The sequence below is a fragment of the Hypomesus transpacificus genome, chromosome 6 (assembly GCF_021917145.1).
Source record: "Hypomesus transpacificus isolate Combined female chromosome 6, fHypTra1, whole genome shotgun sequence".
Lineage (NCBI taxonomy): Eukaryota > Metazoa > Chordata > Actinopteri > Osmeriformes > Osmeridae > Hypomesus > Hypomesus transpacificus.
This window is the reverse complement of record NC_061065.1, coordinates 6,829,936-6,841,060: the sequence shown is the minus strand read 5'-3', so window position 1 is coordinate 6,841,060 and position 11,125 is coordinate 6,829,936. Positions and strand designations below refer to the sequence as shown.

Sequence of the window (11,125 nt, the reverse complement as noted above, 5' to 3'; positions counted from 1 at the left end):
TTAATGTATTACAGCAGTTTAACGTTTATTTGACCCTGGAGTTCCTGAAAGGTAAGGGCTTTCGTAACTTGTCAACATACTGCTAAAGGAAGTAGACTACAAACAGGGACAATGTGCCATATTACATTTGTATTATGTTAATGTTCTGGCTGAACTGTTCATATCAATTAGTCAACATTAAGTGGAAAACATTAGGTAATATCTCCCTAAATGTTTCACACATTTTCACTTAAGGTGACGCCATGCCCCGCCTCACACCAGCGACTATACTGCAGCTGTCACTGCTCCTTTCCGCTTTACCAGCGCAGTAGCCTACCTCATCTCCCGGTGGACCGGAGCCTCGGTGGCGCAGCGCTATCATGCAACCAGACGGTACACACGGGCCACATGACGCAGATCAGAGCCACTCGCACTCGGCAAGAAAAGTTGACGTCATCATCAGTGTCACGTTTATTTCAGAATTTTGGCAGTTTGGAACGAATGGAGCGATACTTACCTGAGCGCGGACGCCTGGACAGAGTGGCTCTCTAAGATACTTTTCAAGTTTCAGTGAGTGGGGATGTGCTGGACTATACCTTGCTTTTGTATCCATAGTTGTGACTTCATGACACAGTCACTTGAGTCAAAGGCAGTACAGTCAGACCAGCTTTTGGCGCGTTTGCATTTCTTGCAGGGAGCTCGTGACAGGAGAGGAGGAGCCTGGCGAGTCTCCCGCCCTGGAGGTTCTTCTCCATGACAACGACCAGGGATACTTCGGAGGTGTGTGTGTGTGAGCCAGTGCACTTAGCAGAGCGAGAATACTGTTGCACGTAACCAGTTGACTTCAATGAACCTAGATAGAATGTGTGTCTATGTAGCCAGTGTACTTGACCCAGACAGAACACATCTCCATTAATCTACCACACATCTCCCATTCCCCCTCCATGCAGCCTCCAGGACTGTGCGTAGCCCACGGCCCCCATTTGTGTTCATGCGGGTGGGGCAGGTGGTGATGGAGAACCAGGGTAACATGGTGGGGGTGGTGGTGGCCTGGGACTCTGAACTACAAGCTCCACCAGAGTGGATCAACAGGGTGTACTCCAACTCTGAGGTCAGACCCCACTGTGACCTTTGACCTTTAACCTCTGTCAAGCCACACTGCCTGGTGATGAGTCAGGTAGCATGTTTGTATCTGTGTGTTTTCCAGGAGGTCGCAGCAAAACACACGCCCCACTATAAGGTGGTGTTCAGTGGGCCGGGCCAGTCATCCATAATGGTGGGCTACCTACCCCAGACAAAACTGAAGAGGATAACCGGGATGAAGGTAGGTACACACACACACACACACTTTTCACCCCTGACCCGGAAATGAAAACGAGGGTGCATTTGATTGTTCAAGCCGGACATCCCCACCCTGGAGCAGTATTTCACACACTTTGACGGGGAGCAGTTTGTGATGCAGCCTTGGCTCAAAGAGATCTTTCCTGAGGACTAAGGTGGTAACAGGGAGGTGAGAAGAGATCCAACACCGTGGAAAGGGACTTACCGCTGCAGTGTGTGTGTGTGTGTGAGAGTGAGAGATAGAAAGAAATGGAGAGTATGTGTGTGTGGTGCTGGAACCAAACTTGTGCTTTTTAAAATGGCTTCTTTAAACTGGTGTTCTTGATCAAAGTGGACCGTTCCAAGGAAATACAGTAAACATTCTGTAATGTCCTGGTCGAACTGGTGAATCCCCCTCTGAGCCACTGTCTGTCACAAACGTGAAGGAAAACAGAATAACCAAACAAAAACCCCAGTACCCAGTGTCAGATCAAAATATTTTAGTACCTTGTGCAATAAACGACAGAAGTACATCCATGTTCTTTGACGTCATATTTTATGTGTGGATGAATGTGTGTGTGCATGCTGCTGACTGCACTGGATTGTGGGTAGTGAGTTTTTATAGCTTCTTCCTGGGTCTGAGGTTGAAAGACACAAACACACGAGAGGAGACGGTGAGGGTGGGCCTGTGCGGTGGTCTCCCACCTCGTTCCTCTGCCCCTTCCTCATCTGTCCACTCGCTGGCGTCCTCCTCTCTGACCACCAGGGGGAGCCCCAACACCTGTCCCAGGCGGCTGCTCATCTCACAAGCCTTCAAACGGGCGTTTTCCACGGCTGCAACACACGCGTCTATCCTGGGAAAGCAGAAATAGACGACCAAAACGTTTACTGACACCAGAGACGTGATCGTATGTAAAATAATGTGTCTGTGTGTGAGTTTGAGCACGCTACCTCAGTTGGCTAATACCCTCGGTGCTATGGTAAAACTTTGGCATCCCAACGCAAACACTTTTGTCCAGTTTCAGCAGCAGAACGGCACACACGCTTTCCATCTTCACAAAATCGGAGAACTTGACCACAACCTACAGATAAACACATGTGACAAGTAATTGGTCAAATGGAAGTATGATGATCACCTAAGATTTTAAACGTTGATTGAAAACCTACCTCTGCTTCCATGTGATACTGGTCTTGCTCTCTGTGGATGTGTTTCCTCATCGATATTTCCTCCTCCTTTGAAAGAAAACATAAGTGTGGTTAATTCTCTCCTGGAATTGATCTCTTTTTCTGTAATCAAAGTAGGCTATGTTAACTACTTTGTTGTCTTTTTCTTGTAAATGCTATTTTAACTCTTTGCTGAGTTTAGGACCCTTCATGGCCCACCACTTTAGCTACAGATTTAGACTACATGTCTAGGTCTACCTTAACATCATGCTGCCGTAAAGCTTGTAGGATGTACTCCACTCGCCGTGATATACTGTTGGAGACATCGTTCACAGACTCCTTGTTGTTGCTTAAGCTGATTCGCATCGATGCCTTGTCGGCTTGGCACGACATTTCCGTATGTCCGGTGACTTGGATCTCCCTCGAACTGTACGGGATTTGTTGCTCAACTGATATCTGTGCACCTCGATCCACTGGCTCATCTTCGTCTTTGTACATGATCAAATTACCGGCAAGTAGGCTACGCTGCAAACACGCGGCTCAGACCGCTTTCCAATGTCCATGGTTGACTCACACCAACCTTTTGCTGCTATGGTAACATTGAAAGTAGGGATATGTAGTTCTTTGATAGAACTACAAAAGTGTCTTCAAAGTCGATAGGTGGCAGCCAAGGCCTTCGATGTTATCCACAGCTTGTCCCAAAAGCGTGTTCCTGCAGGTTTGTGGTAATTTTGTCAGGAAAACGATCACTTTCCACACAGTCATATTACTTCCAACAATGTTAAACTACTTTTACAGATAGACCCACCAAATATTTCTGTTTTCCCATTAAAGTAGTCGATAGTTTCGACAGCAAGATGATGATGATTTTTGATTATTTGTTATTGTCTATTATCTACAGGTCTAATTTATATAGGCTAGGTGTAACTAAGGTCTGTACTAAGTTAAGGTCTATCAAACGGCATTTTGTAGGCATATGCATTACTTTTAGCTTCATTATGTTGTAATGAACTATTATGTTAACAATATTCCTAATATATAATAGGCTAATACTAGCCTAATAATTTGTATTATTATGATTACCTGTTTTCATAATATATTATTAATAATTATGATTGCTAGTAGGCTATTATAATATTATCATAAGGATATAATACCCCAAAAAGCTATAATTTTCTTGATTTGTATTCAACTGTATTCTGTAGGCATAAACACAAAAATAGTAATCACTATCATTATTTCAAATAGGCCAATATCATTCCTTCCAAAGAGTAATGAACGTAATAACATAGTTAGCCATTATTACCATTATAACATTTTAGGTCTGAACTGTTAGAATAGTCTACAATACATGCTTAGCCTTATGAATTTACCTTTTGTTTCTAATAATTTCACGATAATTATGTTGTAATGTTTCTATTTACAGAATTTGAAGATACTGTTTCAAGACAGAGATGTGAGAATACAATTCCTTTATAGAGACAATATGAGTAATGTAGGCTACTGTATAAATATACCTATTTGGGTGATTGAGATTATTCATCATTTACTTGGCACCAAATTCTCGTTTTTAGAGTTTTCTTTTTAAGATGCTATAGTGTGAAGCAACATGGTGAAAATAATTAACCAGGATAGGCTTACTGTTCAGTAGCCATTGACCATTTAGTATAGGCCTATAATTGTATGACTTTTCATGATGATTTGGGAACTCCATAAACGTCTGTTTATCTGAATCAAACATATTTAAAGAACACCGTTTGTTTGGCTTGCCTCGAATATTAAACTGTGAAACGAGCTTTATAATCAAAACCTAAAAATACAAGGACATATTTGTTGTTATTGTCTCGGGTTTCGCCGGTCCCCCGGTTTGCTCTGTGAAACTCGAGATCTGATGCGGAGCTCCCGCCAAGAGAGATGCCGCGCTCTGCAGTATTTTCATAACCGCGTGGGTTATGTGCCTGGAAGGGAGCCATCTTATTGAAGACTGAGAGTCGAGAAAAGACCGAGATTGAGAGAAGGAGAGCTCGGCGTTTTAAACGAAAGATAAGAGGACCAGTTAATTTCGAGAGGAACCGGGAGAAGAAGGGCCCCGAAGGTTCCAATATGGAAACGGGGCACGCGGAAAGTTCCTGGCCGTTAGAATCTCTCGCTCTCTCCTCTCGCTCTCTCTCTCTCGCTCTCTGGCTCTCTCGCTCTCTCTCGCTCTCTCTAGCTCTCTGCGCTCTCTCGCTCTGATGAGGTAATAAAGTTCGCAGTCTCTTGGAGGCCCTCCATGTCTCTCCATAGGCTATACAGACCGCAATCAGAGCCCAGTTTTAATGGAGCTTTATTTTCATATTGTCCAAGAAATATCCAGCCTCCCCCTGTGCCCGACGCAGTAAATCATGTGTGTTTTTTATTGTTTTTATTCCATTCTGCGTTTCAAACGCATATTTCTATTTATGGATGAAGGCGTTAAAACACGCTGCGCGCACCCTTCTCAGCCAGAGCTGTCATCTGTCACGCGCTTCTTAGAGAAGGATTTGCGCGAGGCCTGCATCAAAGAGGCATTGTGTTTTTTATTTTCTTGCCGAATTCCCCCCGTTAAAAACAGATGCGGCTGATATAATGAGAAAACACAGTTAATTGACGTGTTTGGTTGTTTCCCATTCACTTATGATCTCGACTCTTCTTCCGGTATGTTTTTTTTATTGGTTGATAAATTGTTTTTCCTGAAATATTCAGCTTCACTAATGGGGGGGGGGGGGGGGGGAGTATTTAGTTAGTTCTGCCTAGTTAGTATAAAGAGCAGTATTTGGTTATCAGGGTGTGAGTGTGTATTTGTATGTGTGAGTGTTTGCGAGTGTTTCCATTATATCCTTCTTGGTTTTAATACCAGTATCAGTAAGGCACAGATGAAGGAGTCAAGTGCCGCCCAACAGGCCTACTTTTTGTACAGCCTTCGCTGTTTCAGAGGTATTTTCTTATGCTTCCAGCTATTCTCTCTGTAAACAGCTAAAAGTCAAACAAACAGCTTCCTCTCGTCTCCTCAGGCACTCTGCCCACGTCCGCCGCCTTCCTTACGCTGGATGAGATGACTTCTACAGTAGAAGATCGCTATTTCAGGAGGAAAAAATGAACACTTAACATCCCACACACTTCTTTAAACACGCTCACACGAATGCGCTCGCACACACACACAGAAGCTGAGCACCTGTAAAGCTGCCATATCATGCACATGCGCATGCACACACACATCTCGAATGGCAATAAAGTGCCCATAAAGAACGAAACATCTGTTTACTGCAGGGCTGGAAATTACTCTCTCACTCGCGCTTTCTCACAAACACTGCATTTTGGGCGTGGGCATGTATCACAACCAAGTAGAGATCTAATAGGTAACTGGATGTGACCTTTTGATGATAGTTAAAATACATTTACATTTAGTCATAAAACAGTTTTAGTTTTTTTTTCTGCTGGAGTGATTTTGATTGGTCAGGGCGGCTGTTCGTCAATCAGGTCAGCGGGTCTGTGTTTATGATGTCATGCTTCATTAGTGTTGATGGGTGAAGGACACCCGTGCTGTAGTGTGTGTTTGAGTGTGTGTTTGAGTGTGTACCTACTTATGTGTGAGTTGCAGTCTGCTCCTGGACCATTACAATGTCTCGCTTAATCCGAGATTTAGACAAACATTTTTTTTTTTATCACTTTCATTTTATTGATTACTCTACTTTCCAGTCTTCCTCCCTTACAAGACTCCGTCCTTCGTGTCTTCTGTCTCACAGGCAGATCTGTGTGTTTTAAGGCCTGGTTGGGTTTCAGGGCTCTATTAAAAGTTCAAAGAAAACGTTTACTACTGTAACTGGAGCTAGTCTGCACCATAGGTTTGCACTAATGAGTGTACAGAACAGCACAGCCAGACACACACACACACACACACACACACACACAAACACATGTTTCCCTCATGGGCTTGTCACTGACTGCAACGACACTCCCCACAAAGTCTGTCGTTACTATGGTAATAGTCCTTGGTCTGCGCCAAAGTTCTGTCACAGACTTAACAACCCTTTCATCACTCTCTCTTTCTTTCTTTTTCAATTTCTTTCATTTACTCTCTCTCTCGCTCTCTTTCTCTCTCTCTCTCTCTCTCTCTCTCTCTCTCTCTCTCTCTCTCTCTCTCTCTCTCTCTCTCTCTCTCTCTCTCTCTCTCTCTCTCTCCGTAAACAGTCAGTTATCCTGACATCTGAATTCGGACATCTTCACTAGGTTTCCCATCAGGAAACTTCATTCCTTTCAAAGAGTTGGATATGCATGAAGTCCTAATGCCCTGTTTTCTCAGTATTATATTGGGCAGCAAATGGACAAGAAAATAACCAAAGAAATTGTTAATAGTTTCACAGTGTATCATTCTACTAACCTTTATAAACGGTTCAAATGTAATTATCTTTGTTGGGTCTTTAGAGGTCTGTGGTAGAGACTATTCCCCCTCCATGCTCAACATTCCAAAGTAAACATGTAAACAAACAGAACGAATATCAGGTTTGATCGGGGGGGGGGGATTGATATGTTAGGGAATTGATGTATTGTGTATGTGTGTGTTTGTGTGTGTGTAATCATGTGGACCCGAGGCTGAGGTTCATGGATCCATCCAAAATGTGTGTGTGTGTGTGTGTGTGGAGGGCCTGGTTGGTTAACCCTTGCCTCCAAACATTTATAATCATCCCTTTAAATGTAGACTTGGCATCAGAGGACTGTCTAACATTAACCTTTGACCTTTAACCCTCCAACCCCACATTTCTGGTTCATAAACGAGTGAAACAATGTCTGATGTCATCTGCACTGAAGTGGTTTTGAGGCAATATTCTTTTATTCTTCTGTAGCGGCAGAACAAGAGAAGAGAAAAAACTCATTTTTCAGCCTTTTATCCAGGATGTGATCCAGGGTGATAAAAATGGATGCTCAATCTTTCCAACCAAGGTTTTTACAACCATGCTCTCTCTGTGCTCTCCCTGTGCGCTCTCTGTGCTCTCTCCCCCCTCCTCCACAGACACGCCCACCCCCTGCGACGAGGGAGGCACCTGGTGCCCGGTGGCATTGTGGCCCATAAACATCCCCCCTGCACCTTGGGGCAGGAAACCCCACATACGCACCTGCGCAGGCTGCCATGACGACCAGTTCCATCTGTCCGTCAGAGCACTTCTGAGAGAACCTGCTCTCAGAGACGCACACACTGCTCCCTCAGAGCTCCCAGAGGACTCTGGGGCAGGGTCAGAGGTTAAGGCGCCTGATTTCCTGTCCAGACAGAAGAGGGCTAAACACCCCCCCCTCCCCTCACCCCCCCCCCCCCTTTCCCTACTCTCCCCCCCTCCACGTCTCCCTCCTTGTCTAGTTGGTTCTCCGGTCGTTTCAACATGGGTTCGAGACTTGTTTAGACATGTTTGCTTCCAGTCACAGCCTGGCACTGCACATGCAGGTCAGACCTCAGGCTTGGAAACGGAACTCTCTGACCAGTAATGAAGCTTCATGTTTCTGACCAACGCCCCAAAGAGACGCCAGAATCAAAAATAAGACACACAGGAAACAAGTGTTATTTATGCACTTCCATAGATTCACTATTGAAAACTTTGTTTGCCTGTGATATCTTGGGGGGGGGGGGGTCGCGGGGGGGGGGGGGCGGATTTGTTCATAGCCTTCTACTGGAAAGCAATGGAGATGGGGTGGTTAAGAGCTGGCCTCGGTAACAGTGTGTTGTGAGTTTGCCTGGGAGGCTGGGCCTAGAGGGCTGTGGGGTTCTGAGATTAATGTGAAGAGTTATTGATGTAATGATGGAGTCATGAAAGAGTGCTCTGGGCCGAGTTGGGCCCCAACACATGAGACTAATAGAAGAACGGGAGAGAATGTGTTTGGGTGTGTGCACGCCTGTGTCTGTACGTACTTGTGTGTGTGTTAACGTTTTGTGTGTGTGGTTTCAGCTGAACCGGAGGAGATTGACGACGCTGTGAGACGTTTTACATTCAGCAAAAAGGGAGAATGACTTTAGGAAGTGTGTGTGTGTGTGTGTGGATTTACTCCTCACAGGAAATGCCTGAACTGTGTGTGTTGGGTTTCTTTCTCAGCTGCTCAGTGGCTGGTTATTAGTGTGTAGCAATGTAGGGGAGCGTGATGGCGGCACGGTTGGAGGGTGAAGCCTTGGAGGGAGGGGGCGGGGGAGGAAAGGGTTGAGTAAATACGTCTGATATTAGGTGGGTGCCCACACAGTCACCACCCTGGGGTCTGTGTGTTTGTTGGGAGGCCTGTGTTCCGCCAGATACTCATGTGAACCCCCAGCAGGTGATGACAGGGCCTCCTCCTCTCCCCCTGCACACCCCTCTCTAACTCTACCTCTCTCTCTCCCGCTCTCTCTCTCTCGCTCTCTCCCACTCTCTCTCTCTCTCTCTCTCTCTCTCTCCCTCTCTCCCACTCTCTCTCTCTCCCGCCCTCTCTCTCTCCCGCTCTCTCTCTCTCCCGCTCTCTCTCCCTCTCTCTCTCTCTCTCTCTCTCTCTCTCTCTCTCTCTCTCTCTCTCTCTCTCTCTCTCACTCTCTCTCTGTGTGCCACTCTGGTTCGAGGCTAATGTTAGAGTGATTGACAGAGCAGCGGTCGAGAGGTGATTGAGAGCAGTTGTGGGAAGAGGGAGACCTTGCAGCCCCAGCCTGGGGGCTCGCACTGTGCAGTCAGAGAATGAAGACTGTGTATTCACCATACGCACTAACACTCCATGTGTGTGGGATACAGAATTGTGAGCTGATTGGCTGCTCCTTCGGTCAAATAAAAAGTAGATGAGTATTCAATTCATACCTCCCCTCATATCATTGGTGGGCTACTCCAAGAAGTAGCGAGCGAGGAGCATACTCATGCTTTGCGGATGATGTCATAAAGAGGAGACAGACCCTGCCGCCCCTGACTGATATGGTGATGCATGTGTGTGTGTTTGCATGTGGTGTGTGAGTGTGTGTGTGTGTTTTTTATCGTGGATGGCTGATTTGGTATGCATGGCTCTTCCTCTCCCATCACTGTTCAGTCTGGCTGCTTCCTGAGGGCTGGTGTTCAGTCTGGCTGCTTCCTGAGGGCTGGTGTTCAGTGAAGAGTCTGAGGTTGATAGGCTGGACGTTACTCAGGTTTAGCTGAGGGCTTTTTCCTGTTGGCCTTCCTCTTTTCCTGTGTCAGTAAGAGCTGCTGTGGGGGAGACAGGGCCTGTTGCCAGTCAAGGTTCAGAAGAGACTTAAGATGGTAGAGGTGTCAACCCACTGCCCATGTGCGAAGGGGTGTCAGTTTTTCCCTGGCCTGCAGACCCACTCACAGATCAATAAAGTTAATTTAAAACATTCACACTCTGCCATCTGAAATCAACCATTTAATGAGTCGCTGTTCCTGTAAAAGTGGAAAAGGCCCCTTCAGATTTATTAGAATAGAAAGAGAGAGAGAGAGAGAGGGGAGAGGGGAGAGGAAGGAGAGAGAGAGGGGGGGGGGAAAGGGAAAGGGATAAACAGGGGAATGCCAGAGAGGAGGAGGATGAGGAGGAGGAGGAAGAGGAGAGGGGAACTATTGGGTCTTTGTTTGGATCTAGCTCTGAATAAACATTTTAAGAGCCACATATTGACAGCAGGGCCACAAAACGAACAAATAAACATAGAAAATATTTTCTTGATCTGCTTTTATGACAAGCATAATTAAATAGAGGCAATTGGATGTTTTTACAGCAGTGTGTACAGAATGTCCGGACTATAAAAGACAACTGGAATAACTCGATCCCGTTTAATTATTATTTTATTAAAACGGCCAGTCTGTGTTATTGAGATCATTTCTGCCAACAGCAGAATGGCAACAATATATGTTTCACTAATGACATAAGCGTTTCACAAATAAATCTAAATACTGAGTACCAGAAAACGAAGGTCGCCTATTTGGCCGCCGGCGACGTTCTAATGACGTTCTGTTCCCTATGAGGGTCTGATGAGGTCATCATTCTATTAACGTTATTTATTTTATACATATCTTACGTCTAATTGAATTACTGAGTACAAGTGTAATTGAGCCAAACATTGTGAATGATGCTTGACAGTTTTGCGTCGAGTGTCGAGGTAGAATCAGAGTGTAGTCTCGCCTTTAGTGGGACGTGAGCAGATTCTCACACCCTTTTTTCCGTTTACCGTGGCCTGAGGTACTGGCCTCCGACCCCCCTAGGACCGCTGTCCCTCCCCGGGTCCTCCTACAGCCTATCCGAGCTCAGGAACACGCTCCATAAACACACCTTACCATGTCCGTCCAAACCTCCCTTCCTCCCTTCATAAAACCCAGCCGATGATTGGTTGATGCTGATGGAGTGAACCGTTTACCGGCAGCATCTCCCGGCCTCTCCTCTACCGGCCAGTGGTCCCAAGGGAGACCAAACAGAGAGGAAGGAAGACAGATGAAATCATCCTTTTTACTGCGATGTCTTACTTTGGGTTTACATTACTATATTACGAGGTAAATCCCTTTCGCAGCTGTCAGAGAGAGGAGAGTTTCATGAGATCACGTTACCAGCGCGCTCTGCTTTTATGTGGCAGCAAAGAAAACGTGCGTTCTAACTAGCGCGTATGGAATGAATTAGCGCGCGCCCGAGCAGACCGCAAGTTACCGTGCGCCAGGTGTGACGTTAT

General features: G+C 45.7%; 2 protein-coding genes across 3 annotated transcripts; one reads left to right on the top strand and one right to left on the bottom strand.

Moving 5' to 3' along the window:
• Nucleotides 1-238: 238 nt before the first annotated feature.
• On the top strand, nt 239-1,831 carry si:dkey-261l7.2 (uncharacterized protein LOC569751 homolog; the record flags this gene model as incomplete). Its single annotated transcript, XM_047022124.1, has 6 exons — nt 239-372; nt 460-549; nt 674-759; nt 930-1,090; nt 1,187-1,303; nt 1,379-1,831. Coding segments are annotated over 6 exons (684 nt in total), but the record flags the coding sequence as incomplete, so codon positions are not given.
• irak1bp1 (interleukin-1 receptor-associated kinase 1 binding protein 1) lies at nt 1,778-3,084 on the bottom strand. Of its 2 annotated transcripts, none has more exons than XM_047021161.1 (4): nt 2,722-3,084; nt 2,467-2,532; nt 2,251-2,381; nt 1,778-2,153 (listed from the first exon to the last, which is right to left on the bottom strand). In XM_047021161.1, exons 1-4 carry the CDS (start codon nt 2,959-2,961, stop codon nt 1,919-1,921), a joined length of 672 nt encoding a protein of 223 aa, XP_046877117.1. In that variant the 5' UTR covers nt 2,962-3,084; the 3' UTR covers nt 1,778-1,918. The 2 variants fall into 2 exon arrangements, with proteins under 2 accessions (XP_046877117.1, XP_046877118.1); XM_047021162.1 differs by having other exon boundaries at nt 2,768-3,050.
• Between the last annotated feature and the right edge of the window lie 8,041 nt (nt 3,085-11,125).